At 42.3% G+C, this 19,964-nt stretch overlaps 1 protein-coding gene across 1 annotated transcript in view; it reads right to left on the bottom strand.

The window, feature by feature from the left end:
- Window positions 1-19,964, bottom strand: part of LOC126251777 (nuclear cap-binding protein subunit 3-like) — an 84,693-nt gene that overhangs the window by 30,582 nt on the left and 34,147 nt on the right. The window contains exons 4-6 of the mRNA XM_049952403.1: window positions 2,980-3,254; window positions 2,689-2,896; window positions 2,412-2,609 (exon numbers count right to left, since the gene is read on the bottom strand). Of these exons, the coding sequence (XP_049808360.1) occupies window positions 2,412-2,609; window positions 2,689-2,896; window positions 2,980-3,254 (681 nt within the window). The remainder of the gene's footprint in view (window positions 1-2,411; window positions 2,610-2,688; window positions 2,897-2,979; window positions 3,255-19,964) is intronic.

A 19,964-nucleotide genomic window follows, 5' to 3' on the forward strand; every position in this document is an offset into this window, starting at 1 on the left:
CGAGGGGACACTGAATAGTGCACGGTACATCCAAACCGTCATCGAACCCATCGTTCTACCATTCCTAGACCGGCAAGGGAACTTGCTGTTCCAACAGGACAATGCACATCCGCATGTATCCCGTGCCACCCAACGTGCTCTAGAAGGTGTAAGTCAACTACCCTGGCCAGCAAGATCTCCGGATCTGTCCCCCATTGAGCATGTTTGGGACTGGATGAAGCGTCGTCTCACGCGGTCTGCACGTCCAGCACGAACGCTGGTCCAACTGAGGCGCCAGGTGGAAATGGCATGGCAAGCCGTTCCACAGGACTACATCCAGCATCTCTACGATTGTCTCCATGGGAGAATAGCAGCCTGCATTGCTGCGAAAGGTGGATATACACTGTACTAGTGCCGACATTGTGCATGCTCTGTTGCCTGTGTCTATGTGCCTGTGGTTCTGTCAGTGTGATCATGTGATGTATCTGACCCCAGGAATGTGTCAATAAAGTTTCCCCTTCCTGGGACAATGAATTCATGGTGTTCTTATTTCAATTTCTAGGAGTGTAGTTACTCTTTGAGTATCAATATCTGCACCTTACATGTAGCAGTCTAGTGTAGCAGCACTGCTTTCAGGGAAATCCCTCAGTGATCAAGACGCTCAGCTTGGGACAAACCATTACAGGTGGTGCAAAACGCAATGAGTAGTGGGGTGTCGTGGATGAATGTCAAACATGGCTGAATGATAGAAGGCTGTGTGCTGTGAAGTTCAATAAATCCATTAAATATTGCAGTGTTTGTGGGCAGGATCATGGACTTATCAACATTAAAGGTGAGTCATTAGCAAAGATTGGCAGAAGCAATGGTTACCTAAGGAAAGTAATAACAAGCCCAAATAAGTGTGACCATCAACACATACATGTAGAAATGTTATAACGGTGTCTTGTACTTGTGACAAACCTTTCTGTTCTATGAAGGTAGGGTCTCCTTTCGAATCCTTTTCATGTAATTAGAACTGATTGAGTGTGAAGATTTTTAATGACAAGTGTGGTAATTTTGATAGGACATATACCAGTAGGCACACAGTCCCATTTTGGTCTTCAGGGGCATGATCTTTGTGAGCGAGACGTCAACTCTACCCTGTGAGGCATACACACTGGTCCAAGCACTGTGGTTACATCAACACAGCTGGTTTTAGAGAAAACTCAGCCATAATAGACATGAATAAGGAGTAAGCATCTCACATGTAGTTGTAACCTGTAGTATGTAGTCAATATTGCCTTGTGGAACAGTATAAGATGGAAAGGCAGTGTTGAAAGTATACCAATTGGCTTTCTTGAGATCCCACTGTGGTGGGTACTCTGCCAGGTAATGGTGTGGAAGTGTCATGACGATCAGGAAATGACCACTCTCACAGAGGCCATCATGGGCTCTTTATTGGATTGAGGGGATGTAGCTGGAGCTACAGATCAAGAGACGGATAGCTGGACACGTTCCCTTTACCACACTAAAATGAATTGGAGTGATACTGTTGAATACGTCTAAGTCAGAATCTGTGATTACTTATTTTGCTAGAATGACTTGATCAAAAGTCATAGCACTGTCCCACAATGATTTGTGGGCACTGAAATCAACCATTACTGGGAAAGGCAAGGGTTGACAAACAATGTTAACTATCTCTTGATATATCAGCTCCATATCTGATGGTAGATGGACATTACAGAGAATAAAACTCACAGTGCTACATGAATTGTTGCATGCGGTCCCCGTGAGACTGGAATCAACAAGGAATCCATCTTACAGACCAAGTAAGGAAAAAGGATTGCAGCACAGGAAAGAGAAAGAGTTAAGGAAAGAGTACAGCAATCGCTTGAGGCCTCATTCTCACCACACATTCACTGCCATCACATTACTAGGCAGAAATTCAGAGCAATAAGTTTCCTTCAAAAGTGGTGTAATTCACTTCCTTCAATCATCAAATGATCATATGTAAATTAATTAAAATGTATTGATAATACATGAGACACTACAGTAAGAAAAAGTGCATCTTGACTGACAGATACACAACAGACCAAACAAATACAATTTGAGATTTACACTTAAAAATAGGAAAACTGATAGGCGCAAAATACTTATTTTCAGGTTGCTTTGCCATCTACTTTTTTTTTTTATTATACCTTTTTCCCTTTAACAGAGCCTATATCAATTCATATTTCTGCCTGCCTTTTCTTCCAATGAAAAACCTATATATAATTCCAAAAACTTGGGAGACACAATGTATTTTCTCTGTCTGTGTACCTGTCAGTACTACTGTTTTCCCTCTCTCATAGTTCAGTAATTAGTAAGTATGTGCTTCTTTCACAGGCCACGTGGTGATGCTTTACACACAACGAAAGTAGTTCACGTTTAAATATTACATATTCTTTACTTACTTGGTCTTCTAAGCAAACTTTTATCCATTGTACTCCAGTTCTTCGCTAACACACCCCAAGGATTCTTACTGTTAGTTTCTTGAACTAAATCAGCTCGAACACTTGAATAATCACCCAGATCATCATCAAACTTTTTTTCATTCATATCAATGGCCTGGAAACGTCTTTTTCTTGAAGTTGTTATAATACCTTTCACACCTATGAAAAGTCAAGACTTACATGTTTTTACAGACAAAAAAGTTTGCATCACACACTTTGAAAAAAAAAAAAATCATACCTCCATAGTTGGGATTTCCATGTTTTTTATAATATTCGCTTAACTTTTCGGCATGCCTATACTTCTTGTCTGCTCTAGTAGAAAATCGAAGCAGAATACATTTAGCCTTAGGATAGTCAGCACCTTTTCGCCATAAGCCAGGTGGTATTGGTACTGTGATGTCAACAGCATTAACAGTATCCTTTGCTTCATTATTTGATGACACTTGCTACAGAAAATTAATTTTAATATAAATGCCAGCAATTTTTTTTTAAAAAAAAGTTAATAGCTAAGTATGACATAGTAACTCACAGCAGTATTCACTCTCACATCTTCAGATGGAGTATGTACATCAGATTCAGCATCAACTTCATCCACAACCATGATTATTTCACCATCTTGAGAGCGAATTTGGTCCAAAACAACAATATCATCATTTTTATCACTCTCCTTGTTTGCTGCCTGTCTCTTTTCCTCTTTCCTATATGGGTCAGCTTTTGCATGAAATGCTTCAAGTCCTTGTATTTGTTTAGAAAGACTGTGGAGAGCTCTTGCAGCAGATGCTTCATCTAACCACACAACATTACCTACAGAAAATTCAGAGTTCAGTGTTGGAAACTTTCAGATTCAATAGTCAGTAGAGACAGAGTGTCCAGAAACAAGTAGATACTGAAGCTTGACAGATCATAGTGATTATATCTAGGTTGGTGCTGTTCCACATGAAGATTTAATACACTGTTTTTTATTTATACACCTATGACTTATGAATGAGTATCAAACACAAAAATTATGTCATTGAGTAAGAAAAACAAATTCTTAATCTACTGTTTGGTGTTGAAACTAGACATCAACAGTTCTGGTGATACTATTTCTAAACCATTTCTTTCATTTTTCCATCTTTTATGATTGGAATTCCATTGATAGCAAGGTCATTCGAGATGGAGCATTACTGACACTAGAGGTATACTGGAACTGGAACTGTTAATGTCTATTAAGAAAATCAGAGTCTTCTTCACTCTGAGTAATATAAGGATTATAAACTACACAATTCTGTTGCTTCAGATGTAATGGCCTTTCCTCCACTGAGAAACTTATGTTATTTTCCATTCAGCATTTTAATATGTCTGTTTTGCACTCACCTGACAATCAAATAAATGAAATATATTATGGAAAATCCGAGATGGAATATCAATATTATGAGAAGGAAAGTTGCTATTCACCATATAGTGGAGATGCTGAGTAGCAGCTAGGCACAACAAAAAGATTCTCACAATTATAGCTTTGGGCCATTAAGGCCTTCATCAAAAATTGACACACATACACCCCCCCCCCCCCCCACACACACACACAAAACATGGCGCTGCTGCTCGCAGTGTAGTTTCAAGTTGCCTGAGACTGCAGTCTCGTGTGTGTGTGTGTGTGTGTGTGTGTGTGTGTTTGTGTGTGTGTGTGTGTGTGTGTGTGTGTGTGTGTGTCTTGTTGACGAGACTGCAGTCGTGTGTGTGTGTGTGTGTGTGTGTGTGTGTGTGTGTGTGTCTTGTTGAGAAAGGCCTTAATGGCCGAAAGCTGTAATTGTGCGAGTCTTTTTGTTGTGCCTTTCTGCGACTCAGCATCTCCTCTATATGGTGAATAGCAGCTTCCCTTCTCATAATACTGAAACATATTACAGTTATCTTTGATGAACCATTATGACAAGACACAACTGAGTCTTCATTCCATGACCTTTCATTTCTATGCCAGCAAGATCAACAAAAACCTGGATAGACAACTTTGACACATGACTGATTTTACACAGAATGAGAACTTTAAGCTCTGCGATGACTTTGTGGGTATGATCTAGCTTTCATTTTCATTAACTGCTTCTCACATAGCTGCCAAGACGCTTGTTTTAACAGTTTGTTGACAAGGTTTTAACATCATCTGAACCTTCTATGAATCTCAAATCTCTCTCTGTTCTTGTAGTAATTTTCCAAAATCATCACTTACCTGATTGTTCACACTGTTTGGGAGAAGAAATCCCCATTACATTTAAAAACGTATTTCTTATTAACTAAAGAAGAATGAAGAAACTTTACCAAAGAAATCAGTTGTGTATGACAAGATTGCTGTTATTTAAATCTTCTCTGAGGAAGTGACATGGCAAAAATGAATTCTGCTAGCAACACACACTAAATGAAATAATGTCTGTCTGTGCTTTCCTGTAACCCTTTTTTTCTTTTCTTTCCTTTTTTTTTACACATACTCCTACAGGTTCATAGCTTCTTTTAAATGAAAGACATATATGAACTTGAGAGCTGGAATACATTTATTTACCACACAGAGTAGAACTGTAGTGGTTTTAAAAACCCATCAGCAAAAAAACACAGAGGTTCAAGATTTTAATCTACAGGCAATCTCTGATCATAACACGCTCTCAGTTCCACCCTTAACAGTAGTGGGGCTTGTATCGTTTTCTTATGTGTGTGGAGGAATGAGTTTCTGAACTCATTTTTCAACCACCAAGTTAAATTGGCATAAAACAGTACAATTTTCACTTTGTAATTTTAATTCTTGTCTTTTTATTCTTACACATACATATGGCAATTCTAACTACAGACTGGATGGCAAATACAATAACTGAGGGTGAGCAGTTGGCCACCAAAGAGACAAAAGTTGACAATTACTGGGAGAGTCATAAAACACATTGGATCAAGAGTGGGAAGCCTGTACTGAAAATGAAACTGAAAGGGCAGAATATGTAGGCAGACAGGTCAAGGGAGGTCATTGGCCTAATGGAAAATGGGTAGATAATGGCAGGAAACAAGGAGGAGCAACACGTATCAGAATAGCTGAAGACCATAATGCATTAATAAGTCTGTATGAGGTCTTTACCTAGCAGTGTACAAGGCGACAACATGAAACTTCTCTGATTTCCATATGCAATTAAAAAGTGAGACACACATCCTTGCAGTTTGTCGCAAAATGTAAAGAAAGTCAAAAAGTACTATGTAAGTTTTTTTCTAATTGATTCCTTTATTTCAACTGCTAAATAACTCCCTGTTCTGCGCTCATAGATAGCACACTGCACCTAGTACATGTCCACTGCGGCGCTCGGGGGCTACAGCACCAAATTACAACACCTGAAGATGGGATTATAATAGCCCAAAACTAATCGTGTGATAATAAAAGAACTTTACGACTGAAGCGGTATTTTCAACCTCTGGTACAACGCTCAGTTGCGGATGTTCTTCCAACAGGATTGTTTGTGCTAAATAATTACCAGAAATGACTATTTCCCGAGAGAGAGCCCAATGCATAGAGCGGTAAGCAGAAACAAAATTACCCACTGCTGTCCAAAGAAATTTCCCATGTGAATTTCAAAGGGAGCCACCAGGTGTTATGACTACTAAAGCTCGGTATGACAATCTCCTATATACTGGACGCATAAACAGACACACAGGTTCTGGCAGAATAGCACACTTCTGATGAAATGGCAGAGGGGACTGTTAAAATGCCACTCTCTCCTCCTGATTTGAGTGAGTGTTTTCCACCTAAATATTCCACCACTCAGAATGTCAAGCCACTAATTAAATTTTTGTTCTTGAAGAATTAGAAAAAGGATAAATTTACATCTTACATGTATGTTAATTGTAGCTGTAATTATTATTTTGTGTCTACTGTACAATGACTGAGCAAAGTGTGGCAATAGCAGAACCACCCACCAGAGCTAACATGGACAACAGAAGCTGTTGGGCATTATTTCTCTTGCAGTTTTAAAGTCCACATACTTACAAGAAACCAGCAATAACTTTCAAATAATAAGTCAAGCACTTACACTATAGTCAGATGTGTATCAATTTAAAATAAGAATTCACAATTTTTTAAAAAAGATATAATGATATCATTTCTTTCGTGCCACTTTCTATTCATTGAAGTGCCTGAAGCAGAGTTATTGTTTTTTAATAATAAATACAGGAAAGAATTGCACTAAGCATATCTCACAATAAAGATCACACTGAATACCAAATTTCAATAAGAAGACTCTACACCAAGCATATCTCATAAAAAAAGGAATAAAATTATCCGCTATGACTACCATAATCCCACAGGGCGTGTCAGATACTGTTACATTATAACTGTAGATGGCCAAAATTATCATCAGATCATGCGACATATTTGACATACGTTATCATGAGTACTTTACGTAATTAGACATAAGAACAGAGAAATAAGGTACCTGATAAGATAAGAGAGACCTTCCAAAGAAACCCATCACAGCCATTCACTGAGCATCACAAGAGCTAAAACATCCATCAATGGTACTTACAAGGTACTGCACAAACAGCTTTGCTTACATGCTGGTACTGAAGTGACGAGACTTGCTGCTTCAACATGAATTAGCTACTGAGAAGGATTGGATCAGGTAAATTCCAGCTATCTAGGAAATGTCATTTTCTCTGACAAAGCAGTCTTCCACACATGTACGAAGGTTAATCAGTATAACATTTGCACCTGCAGTTCAGAAAAACCTGACAGTTTTTCCAGAACATATCAGAGACAGCAAAAAGGTGAATGAGTGATGTGCACTGATGAAAGACAGCATAGTCAGACCAGATTTTTGCATAAGGAAAACCATAACACAAAGCGACAAAATAATTCACAGGCGAACTGCCTGATGTCAGTATCCAACAGGCACAATATGTCTGCGACTGATCACATTACCATCATCTGGTACACTGATGAAGTGATTGCCTAAGAGTTGCCTCTGACATGGTGCAAACTGCACAGTCCACACCCAGGAAAAAGCATGCAGCCAGCATTTCTTCCCCTCCTCCTCCTGCCAACACATTGCTACATTAGCAGTCACATCCAGGGATTCAGAGTCTATTTGTTGTAAGATATCTATTTTCTCTTCTGAATCAGACTAAGTGTGAGTTCAGAGACTTTACTAAGGATGTGGCCACTGTCACAATTGATCATCAATTCCCTTGCTCAAGTCTCGATAGATTCTACACTGAAGCACCAAAGAAACTGATATAGGCATGTGTATTCAAATACAGAGATAATGTAAACAGGAAGGATATGAGCCGGCCGAAGTGGCCGTGCGGTTAAAGGCGCTGCAGTCTGGAACCGCAAGACCGTTACGGTCGCAGGTTCGAATCCTGCCTCGGGCATGGATGTTTGTGATGTCCTTAGGTTAGTTAGGTTTAACTAGTTCTAAGTTCTAGGGGACTAATGACCTCAGCAGTTGAGTCCCATAGTGCTCAGAGCCATTTGAACCAGGAAGGATATGGCACTGCAGTCGGCAACACCTACATAAGACGACAAGTGTCTGGTGCAAATGTTAGATCGGTTACTGCTGCTACGATGGCAAGTTATAAGATTTAAGTGAGTCTGAACAAGGTGTTATAGTCAGTGCATGAGCGATGGTACATGGCAGCTCCGAGGTAGCGACGAAGTGGGGATTTTCTTTCACAAGTGTACAGTGAATATCAGGAACCTGGTAAAACATCAAATCTCCAACATCGCTGCAGCCAGAAAAAGATCCTGCAAGAACGGGACCAAAGTGACTGAAGAGAATCATTCAATATGACAGAAGTGCAACCCTTCGGCAAATTGCTGCAGATTTCAATGGTGGGCCATCAACAAGTGTAAGCACGCGAGCCATTCAACGTAACATCATCAACATGGGCTTTCGGAGCCAAAGGCCTGCTCATGTACCCTTGATGACTGTGCAACACAAAGCTTTATGCCTTGCCTGAGTGTCAACAAAGACTATGGAATGTTGATGGCTGGAAACGTGTTGCCTGGTCAGATGAGTCTCATTTCAAATTGTATTGAGTGGATGGATGTATACGGGTATGGAGACAACCTCATGAATAAATGGACCCAGCATGTCAACAGAGAATTGTTCAAGCTGGTGGAGGTTCTGTAATGGTGTGGGGCATGCGAAGTTGGAGTGATATGGAACCACGGATACATCTAGATACAACTCTGATAAGTGACACGTTTGTAACCATCCTGTCTGATCAACTGCATTCATTCATGTCCATTGTGCATTCCGATGGACTTGGACAATTCTAGCAGGACAATGCGACACCCCACACATCCAGAATTGCTAGAGAGTAGCTCCAGGAACACTATTCTGAGTTTAAACACTTCCGTTGACCACTAAGCTCCTCAGACATGAACATTGTTGAGCATATCTGGGACACTTTGTAACGTGCTGTACAGAAGAGATCTCCACCCTCTTGTACTCTTAAGGGATTTATTGCAGCCCTGCTGGACTCATGGTGTCAATTCCCTCCAGCACTACTTCAGACATTAGTTGGGTCCATGCCCTATCATGTGGCATTTCTGCATGCTCGGGGCGGCCTACTCAATATTAGGCATGTGTACCAGTTTCCTTGGCTCTTCAGTGTATGACACAGACTCAGATCAGAGGGGAATGGGGGGAGGGAATATATGCCCTACACCATCCCCCAAGCGATCAATTCATTAGCACACCTGATGATGGCAATGTGGTTGATTGACAAAATATTGTGCCATTTGGTTGATGACATCGGGCCCTTCGACTGTGAACTATTCCATCACGAATTACAATGGGAGAAGTTGAAGAATCACACCAGCAAGAAAAATTTGTCTGCACATACTTGAGCTATTTGCTGTCCCTCAGCTTCTTCAGCAAAATGCAACCTTCCAGCAGGTGGTGCTCCACTGCACTGGAGTTTATATGCTCATGACTTCCTGGACCAAACACTTCCACAGTGATGGATAGGATGTGACAGACCACCCAAGAAGGCACCTCAATTTGTGGACATAACACCCCCGGATTTCCTCCTGTGAGGATATGTGAAAGACATTGTGTTTGTTTCATCTGTAAATAACCTTGGAGATCCCCAGAGAAGATTTGTGGATATAGTAGGCTCCATAACCTCAGACATGCTTGTGCGCACACGGGTTCAGACGGAACATTGTTTCAACATTTTGTATGTTATGGAAGGAGTCTATGTAGAAGTGTATTAATTTTTTGTACAAAACTTTTTAGTTACTTTACATGATGCCACAAACTGCAAGTATCTACAGCTCAGTTATTATTGCATTTAGAAATCTGAGAGGTAAGTAAGTCAAATCACTGCTGCTGCTGCTGCTGCTGGTGGTGGTGGTGGTGGTGGTGAATGGACTGTAAACATAGGATCTTATGTTGAGGCTATAATGGCTTCTTAGAGTAAGGGCATATTGTGACGCAACACAAATTAACTGGTTTTTCACATTTGTCATACCAATCTCCCAATCTTTCTTTAATTCACTAATATCAAAATCCATCAAGTTGTTCTATTTCACAATTCTTTGCTACAATTCACGGTGTTGTGAAGCTCCTCAAAGCTCCTTTTTTCTACTCTTACAGAGCAGAAAAAAGAAGCTTGGGCTGTAACTGGTGCCAAGTTAACACATCATGTTCTGCCTCAGTGTCAATTCTCCTCACTGATTCCCAACTCACTTTAAAGGTGAGGAACTTTTTGTGTAAGGATGGTTAAGCTAAGTTCCTCACAGACTGTTTCTGTATGAGGGTGGTTATGCCAAGTTCTTCACACTTTGAAAAGCACAGTGTTCCATTACCATACCTGAATATGGTTTCCGCAACAATTACAGCTTATAGTATTTCTAAACTAACACTGTTGGGCAGACTTCAATTTGAGAAACATGGCTGAGCAAATCTGAGCTCATTCACTGCTGACTTGGTTCACTGAGGTGCTCAACATTAAGCACTGTGCAGATGACAACCTGAATAGTATGGAAACTGTGAACATTGCCCTCATTGTACAAGAAGCCGTCATCTCCATAAATTTGACCATTATTCTCTAAACATTATAACAGTATGTTGCTTACATTTGGGCTTACTGTCCTCAGGCCATGACTTGTTTACAGTGTAAATGCAACATCAGGCATGGAAGTTAAATGTTATACACACCAGCATTTCAACTACTGCAAAAAGTCCTCAACATTATGTTGATTCAAAGACAAAAACTGACTACAGGAAAAATCACATACCAAAAACATTCTCTTACATGTTAATATCCTTCCTGTTCAAAATGATCCAGTGGTGATACAAAGAAATTTCTGATATACAATACCAAATGCTTTCTAAATGTTATAGAATATTCTCTGTGGAAGGTCTTAAACTGTGAATACTTGAGGCTGTATCTCTCAGCATATTTTTTGGATTAACCATGAATTTTATTTAGGCATGCAGTATCAGGTCCACCTTAACATAGTAAATCAAGACCTTGGTGCACACCCAAAATTTTAAACACTGAAACTAATACTGCTACTGACATGTCTGCTAATCAGTGATTTGTGTTATACAGACACATTAAAATTACTTCACATACAAAAAAGACGAGGAATGACAATAGTGTCCTAACAGTCCCACGTATTTCAATCAGCAGGTACATTAAACCTTTAAGGTCCGAATTCTCAGAACTTTAGAATGTTGTATTTGGTTGGTTGGTTTAAAAGAGGGTGGGGGCAACCAAACTGCTAGGCCATTGGTCCCTCATTCCGATTAAAATAATTCCAAAAGGGGGGGAGGGGGGGGTAAAATAATCGAGACGTACAAATCACAGCTGGAAGAAAGGAGAAAACCACAAGAATGACAGAAGGGCAACAAACGCTAAAATGGACAAAATTGGACAAGAAAATCACAGACACGCAAGAAACATGTAGAAGAGATCAAAACAAGAGAGCAGATTACCATGGCTGGCTGACCATGAGAATAAAAAGGAGAAGCCAGCCACTCTGCAACACACTAAAACCTCCACCCTAAAAGCACTAGGGTGAAGGACACAGAGGGTCAAAGGACATGCGCTAAAATTTAGATCAAATGATAAAACCCACCCTCTCGAATAAAATGTAAAACTAAATCTGCTGTTGAGGCATTGTCACCCAACACCGAAGGTAGGATGCAGGAAGTTAAAAGTCCGTCGCAGAGCGGCTAAAAGTGTGCAGTCCAGCAAGAGTTGGACGACCATCATTTGTGAGCCAAAGCAACACCGAGGTGCATCCTCGCGAAAGAGGAGGTATCCACGTGTTAGGAGCATATGGCCAATGCAGAGCCGGCAGAGGACAACTGATTCCCTGTGAGAGGACTTTGTGCACTACTTCCATACATTCGTTGTCTCCTTAATGATATGCAGTTTGTTGGAGCCACTTAAAGGCTATTAGGTGCTCTAGGGAAGGTTGCCACTTTTGTAGCTGTAGAGCTTGTTGGCGCTCTTTTAGTTGCCTGAGTGACTTTCGGTGACCACCAAGGGACTGTTTTTCGCTGGGGGCACCCGAAAGAATGAGGGATCGCGTTTTCCGCTGCTGAAACTATCGCTGTAGTGACCTGTTTAACGACAACATCAATGGCACCATTTGAGGGACATTCAAAGGTGACAGCAGAGGTGAAGGCTTCCCACTCTGCCTTGTTTGAAGCCCATCTGGGTAGGCATCCATGGGCATGATGCCAGGAGAGTGACAGGAAGATGGGGAACTGGTCACTACCCCACAGGTCATCATGTGGTCTCCAGTGGACAGATGGGAGTAGGCCAGGACTGCAAACTGAGACATCAATGGCTGAATGTGTGCCATGTGCCACACTGAAATGTGTGGGGGCACCTGTATTTAAGAGGCAGAGGTTGAGGTCGAGTTGGGACAGTAAATTTTCAACCTCCCTACCTCGGCCTGTAAGCATAGCGCCACCCCACAAGGGGTTATGCATGTTAACATCTCCCAAAAATAGGAAATCAGTGCAGTCAATATGTTCAGGGGTACTACACCATTTGGAAGGAGATATACATTGCAGACAATTATTTCCTGCGTCGTCCTTATCCTCAAAGCCACAGCTTCAAAAGGAGTTTGAAGGGGCACAGCCATTGCTGGTGAATTAAATTAAAGTTTAGTTTCTACAGGAAATCATATAACTTTCTTGGCAAATGCCTTTCCGAGATTGATGTCTGAAATACTCCTCTGTGATACAGACAAGAGTGAGAATGAGTCAATAATTAAATCACTCAATACTAAGGACTCTCATGGTTATGATGGAGTATCTAGCAGAATATTAAAGTACTGTGCTGCACATGTTAGCCCTGTATTTAGCCATATTTGTAATTTTTCCTTTAGGAATGGTCAGTTTCCTGAGCGATTAAAGTACTCAGTAGTAAAGCCACTTTATAAAAAGGGAGAAAGGGATAATGTAGATAATTTTAGACCTATTTCTATGCCATCAGTGTTTGCTATCAAATGTACAGTTCAACTTTAGAAGTCGCTTAACAACTGAAAATGCTATAGTCTATTTTCTCTGTGAGGTACTGGATGGGTTAAACAAAAGGTTTTGAACGCTTGGCATATTTTTTGATTTAACTAAGGCATTTGATTGTGTTGATCACAAAATATTGCTCCAGAAGTTGGACCATTACAGAATATGGGGAGTAGCTCACAATTGGTTCACCTCTTACTTTAGCAACAGGCAGCAAAAGGTCATTATTCACGATGTTGATAACGGCTGTGATGTGGGGTCTGAGTGGGGTACTGTACTGTCAAGTGGGGGGTGGGGGGGTGGGGGGGTGGGGTGCCCCAGGGATCAGTGTTGGGGCCACTGCTGGTCCTTATTTATATAAATGATATGCCCTCTAGTATTACGGGTAACTCTAAAATATTTCTGTTTGCTGATTACACTAACTTGGTAGTAAAGGATGTTGCGTGCAACATTGGCTCGGTTTCAAATAGTGCAGTACATGACCTCAGTTCATGGCTTGTAGAAAATAAACTAACGCTAAATCACAGTAAGACTCAGTTTTTACAGCTTCTAACACACAATTCAACAAAACCTGACATTTTAATTTCACAGAACGGGCACATGATTAGTAAAACTGAACAGCTCAAATTTCTATGTGTTCAGATAGATAGTAAGCTGTCATGGAAAGCCCACATTCAGGATCTTGCTCAAAGACTTAAAACTGCCATTTTTACTATTCTAACGGTATCTGAAGTGAGTGATTGTTCGACACGAAAATTGGTCTACTTTGCTTATTTTCATTCACTATTGTCATATGGTATTGTATTTTGGGGTAACTCTTCCCATTATAAAAGGATATTTTTGGCTCAGAAATGGGTGTTTCGGGCAATAAGTGGTGCGAGTTCACGAACCTCTTGTCGACCTCTGTTCAAGAGTCTGGGTATTTTGACATTGGCCTCTCAATACGTATATTCCTTATTGTCGTTTCTTGTTACCAATATTAGTTTATTGCCAAGAAAAACCAGCTTTCACTCGGTTAATACTCGGCAGAAATAAAACCTGCATTTGGATCGGACTTTCTTAACTCTTGTGCAAAAAGGTGTGCAGTATACTGCTGCATCCATTTTCAATAAGCTGCCACTTGAATACAAAAATCTTAGCAGTAATCCACGTGCTTTCAAATCAAAACTGAAGTTTCCTCATGGGTCACTCCTTCTATTCTGTCAAGGAGTTCCTTGGAATATTAAGCTGATTTTTTTTTTTTTTTTTGTATTGCTGATAACGTTTACTTAAACTTATGGACCAACTTTTTTAAGGTTCATGAACATTTATTTTTATCTGTTATTACGTTTATGTTGTAATTTCATGTACTGACACGTTCCATGACCTTGGAGATTTGCTCCTCAATTTGGTCCTACAAAACTTGATGTGTAAAATAAATAAATAAATAAATTCACTACATACTGAGAGCAAGACAGACACAAACTCCACCTAACACACTATTATAGTTGCTACGGTTCCTGTAATATTGCTTACAGCCGCGAAGGGCAGGGGTCCGCATTGCCGGGAACCAGGTTTCCTGGAGGGCAATGCAGAAATCAGGTGTAAAGCTTAACAGTTGCTGTAGCTCAGCCAGGTGGTGGAAAAACCATCGCAATTCCACTAGAGGATTAGGTTATCATGAGACTGGGAAGGCATGAAACACTCAATGAGGCAGTCTATGCCTCAGGGTCCCCGCTGCCACCAGATGAGTACCTGTGCAATCGACATCCATTGTGACTGAGAGCCCAGCGAGATCTACGTCCTCAGCGGACGCCAGAGACTCCACCTCATTCTCAGACACAGAGTTTGTAGGCAGTGGTGGTGAGAGTGCCACCGCAGTGCCTTGGCTCTTGGGGGTATTTTGCGTTTCAGGTTTCTCTCGCTGCTCCTTAGGTTTGTCCGATAGGGAGAACTTCACTGATTCAGTCTCAGGGAGTGAGGAGGACTGTGAAGCCCTACGACCAGCTAGCTGTGGTTGCTTCAGCCATTGCAGGAACCTGGGAAGGAAGTGACCCAAGGGATCAAGTGATCCCTTCCTGGTGAGAGGAGCCGAAGAAGACTTACGCTTCTCCGGCTGAGAAGTGGGGACTGACGACCACGATGGTTGGGGGGGGGGGGGGGGGGGGGTTGTTGCTTCTGAAGTAGTTTGTGCAGGAACAACAGGGAGGAAAGCACCTTCAACATCAAGGGAGCCAGTGAAGTCTGGGGGCTCTGAGAGCCAACTGCACGCAGCACAACAGAAGATGGTAGAACCATTGTCATAGCGGCAGCATAGGTTGATGTCATATGCACAGGATGTAGGATCTCACATTTTCTCTTAGCATCCATGTAGGTCAGTCGGTCCAAGGCCTTGTATTCCATTGTTTTTCTTTGTTTCTGGAGAATCCTGCAGTCTGGCGAGCAAGGCGAAAGGTGCTCTCCGCAGTTGACACAGATGGGAGGCAGGGCACATGGAGTATTCGGATGTGAAGGACGTCCACAATACCAACAGGTGACGCTGGAAGTACAGCGGGAAGACATTTTGTCGAACTTCCAGCACTTAAAACATCGCAACGAGGGAGGGATATATGGCTTTACGTTACAGCGGTAGACTATCACCTTGACCTTCTCGGGTAATGCATCACTCTCAAAGTCCAAGATGAAGGAACTGGTGGCAACCTGATTATCCCTTGGATCCTGGTGGACACGCCATATGAAATGGACTTCTTGCCACTCTAAATTGGCGCACAGCTCATTGTCAGACTGCAAAAGAAAGTCCCTGTGAAATATGATACCTTGGACCATATTTAAGCTTTTATGGGGTGTGATGGAAACAGAAACGTGTCTCAGCTTGTCACAGGCGAGTAGTGCCCATGACTGGGCGGAGGATGCTGTTTTGATCAAGACCGACCCTGACCACATTTCGGACGAGTCCTCCACCTCCCCAAACTTGCCTTCAAAATGCTCCACAAAAAACTGACGTTTCATTGACAAGAAGGTTCCCCATCAACTCTCATACATACGAGGTACCAGGACGAATAAGCTTTGCTGCCATCCTTAGCCTGGCGTTCCTCCCATTGTGGGGCCAGGGGGTGTGGGTGGGGGTGGCGGGCTGGAGGAATGATTTGGGGTCGTATTTCTTAGCACTGAAGTTGGACCTTGACCGCTTAAGAGACTACTGGTGTCTGACCACCAGCAACAGATGACGTACTAGGCTTCATGGTGTGTCATCTGCCCTGATGCCACCCACTCCAACCAGGGGTCCTCCCCACGGGCACCACCCAGCCGCAGCAAAGGCCAACTTGCAGGATGGCCTTTGCCGGGAGTCCCGATGCCCCAGAGGGATAAGCATCTACTCCTCGGCATACGTGGGGAGGTAGCAGCTCAGGCATCAGCAGTGCGATCCCTGTGTAGTCAGGGGACTACCACCAAGAGGGTACATGACGACCCCACCACAACGGACTGGCTACCGTGCTGGATGTCGGGTGTTGAAATATCCATGTACATCACGAGGGCAAAGATGGAAATGCGCAATGGAGGGAATGTATGCTATCCAGAACACACTGCAGCGGATGTGGCCGGAAGCTTGATGTAAGTCCAACTCCATGAAAATATCAGGTGTGCCAGATCTTAGGGCAAGATGGATTTAAGATGCACCACGTAAGGCGTCCTTCCCCAAATGGTACGCACTAACGGAAAATTTGGAAAGGTATTGGTCACACCCCTTAGGGGACCATCACATTAAAGGACGAAACAGATGAGACTCCTTTTAGTCGCCTCTTACGACAGGCAGGAATACCGCAGGCCTATTCTTACCCCCGAACCCGCAGGGGGTCTACTCCTTGACATACGCGGGAAGTTAACAGTGCAGGCATCAGCAGAGAGATGCCTGTGTGGTCGGGGGGCTACAACCAATAGGGTACATAGCAGCCCCACGACAACAGACTGGCTACCATGCTGGATAGCAGGTGCAAATGAGCTAAAAAGTCAATTCTTGTCGACAGCACAGAAAGCGATACTACACAGAGGACGGAGGGAAATGCACCCAGGAGGGTGACTTCGGCCAACAGCTGGAGAATGAGTGGAAGTGCAGATCCATGTCGACGAAGGATGCGAGAGGTCTCAGCACATGATGGACACAATTCACCATGTAAGGTGCCCTTCCCCAATTGGCTCGCTCTTCGGGAAAATTTTGAAAAATTGAGGTCAAACCACATAGGTGACGATCACATAAAGGCCAAAACGTGTGAGAGTCCTTTTAGTCGCCTCTTATGACAGGCAGGAATACCTCGGGCCTACTCTAATCCCCGGACCTACAGGGAGCAATGTTGTATTTAGCTGGTGAATAGTGTAGAACCCATGTTTTGACTTCAAGATCCCTATGCTAACTGGGAAGGAGCAAAAATACGAGGGCGGTTCAGAAAGTAACCTCCGATTGGTCACAGTGCGGGTTGTGGGGGGAGTAGCGACGCCATCTGTGCGTTCACGCACTCAACAGGTCAGTCGGCATCAAGCCGTGGTCGAGTGAACGTCGTACCTGCGCTAGTTTAGTTTTTGTGGCAGTTTGAAATGTGTGCTGCAATAGAAAACCCCGCCAAATGTGAAGTGCGTGCCGTCATAAGGTTTTTTACAGCCAAAGGATATTCTGCAGCAGCTATTCATCGTGAGCTTTGTGCCGTGTACGGACCAAGAGTTATGAGTGAAAGAGTTGTCCGTGAATGGGTACGTTTATTTAAAAGTGGACGAGAAAACGTTCATGATGAAGAGAGGAGTGGTAGACCATCATTGGTGACTGACGAACTCGTTCAGACAGTTGATGCAAAAGTTCGTGAAAATCGACGTTTCTCAATGTCGGAGTTCTCTACTGGTTTTCCACAGATTTCTAAGACTCTCTTGTACGAGATAGTGACAGCAAGATTGGGTTACCGTAAGTTCTGTGCACGATGGGTGCCCAAAATTCTTACAGACCACCACAAAACTCAAAGAATGGCCTCTGCATTAGACTTTCTGTCACGTTATGAGGACGAAGGAGAACCATTGTTAAACAGAATCGTGACCGGTGACGAAACCTGGATTAAGTACGTGAACCCTGAGACAAAAGACCAATCAAAGATGTGGGCACATTCAAATTCGCCTACCAAACCAAGAAAAGCCTCGCAAGATTTTTCTGCCAGAAAACTGATGGCAACGGTGTTTTGGGATGCCAAAGGGGTGTTGTTGGTTGAATTCATGGAACGTGGTACGACCATTAATCAAGACGTGTACTGTGAAACAATAAAAAAGTTACGACGGGCTATACAGAACAAACGCCGTGGTATGCTGACTTCCGGTATCGTTTTTTTGCACGATAACGCCCGTCCTCACTCTGCTCGCAGAACAACGGCCCTTCTTGAGTCCTTCAAGTGGGACGTTATCAACCATCCACCTTACAGCCCAGACCTGGCGCCAAGTGATTATCACCTCTTCATGCATTTGAAGAAATGGCTCGGGTCACAGCGGTTTGATGACGACGAAGAGCTCAAAGATGCGGTCACAGGCTGGCTCCAGGCACAAGCGGGTGATTTTTATGCAGAAGGAATTTCAAAGCTTGTGAAGAGATACGATAAGTGCCTCAATCGCTATGGAGACTATGTAGAAAAATTAGTGCAAAGATGTAGTTGTAAGATGTATATATTAAAATATTTTTATTTAACTTGGTGTATTTTTTTTAAATCAACCGGAGGTTACTTTCTGAACGGCCCTCGTATAACGAAATTTTTTCAGTCTTTACTGTATATTTTTTACGACAAAAGGCATTTAGAATTTTTTGTAGAGCATTAGATTTTCTACAATTTGCAGTGGTTAAACTTATTTTTACACCACATAATTACTGAGCTTCAGAGGAATCCCAAATTCCTCAAATTTTGAAAAAAAAAAAAGAAAAAAGAATAATCAGGCCTTAGCACTGTAACTTTGCTCACACGTCTTTTTTCAAAGGATAGTGTTAATACCTCTAATGGCCAATGTTTAACAACATCAAGACCCCTCCCCCCCCTCCCTGTCTCCACCTCCCCCTCCCCATGCTATTCTCAATGGAAGGCTCATTCCAGGTAAAGCCATGTACAAATGTTGAAAAATTGCAGATTTTTCATGGCAGGTACCTCTAATTAACAATGTGTAACAACTCTAAAACATCAGCATCCATACTCTGCAAGTCACTGTATGGTGTGAGCGGAGGATACCTTATACCACTATTAGTCATTGCCTTTCCCGTTCCACTGGCAAATAGAGTGATGGAAAAAAAAGTCTTTCTATATGCCCCCTTATAAACCCTAATTTATCTTCTATTTGTCGTCATGCAAAATGTACACTGGCGACTGCAGAATCATTCAGCAGTCAACTTCAAATGGTGGTTCTCTACGCTGTCTCAATATGTTCCAAAAATAGATCATCATATTCCCTCCAGGGAGTCCCACTTGAGTTCACAAAGCATTTCTGTAATGCTCGCATGTTGATCAAATGGTAAAATAATCTAGCAGCCCGCTTCTGGACTACTTTGATATGTTCCTTTAACCTGACCTGGTGGGGGTCCCAAACACTCTGGCAGTACTCAAGCAGGGTTAAAATTATTGAACTTTATGAAATAAAATCATATTAACTTCTGAACGGTTCGCATTAGGACATTCAAACTGCATGGTTGGGTGGGGGGCATGATGGAAATTAGTATGCACTGTATAGTTCGTTTAGTGACGAAGCTCACTTTCATTTGTATGGATTCATCAATAACCAAAACTGGCGCAGTTGGGGGAAAGGAGACTCCACATTTCGCGATCGAGAAATCTCTTCACACTCAACAGATGACTGTGTGATGTGCAATTTTCCTTGATGGCATGGTGAAGGTTTTGGAAGATGATTTCATCCCAATTATTCAAAGTGATCCTGATTTTAACAAGATGTGGTTCATGCAAGACAGAGCTCAACCCCACTGAAGCACAAGAGCATCTGATGACCTAAGGGAGCACTCTGGGGGCCACATTCT

The sequence above is a fragment of the Schistocerca nitens genome, chromosome 1 (genome assembly GCF_023898315.1).
Source record: "Schistocerca nitens isolate TAMUIC-IGC-003100 chromosome 1, iqSchNite1.1, whole genome shotgun sequence".
NCBI lineage: Eukaryota > Metazoa > Arthropoda > Insecta > Orthoptera > Acrididae > Schistocerca > Schistocerca nitens.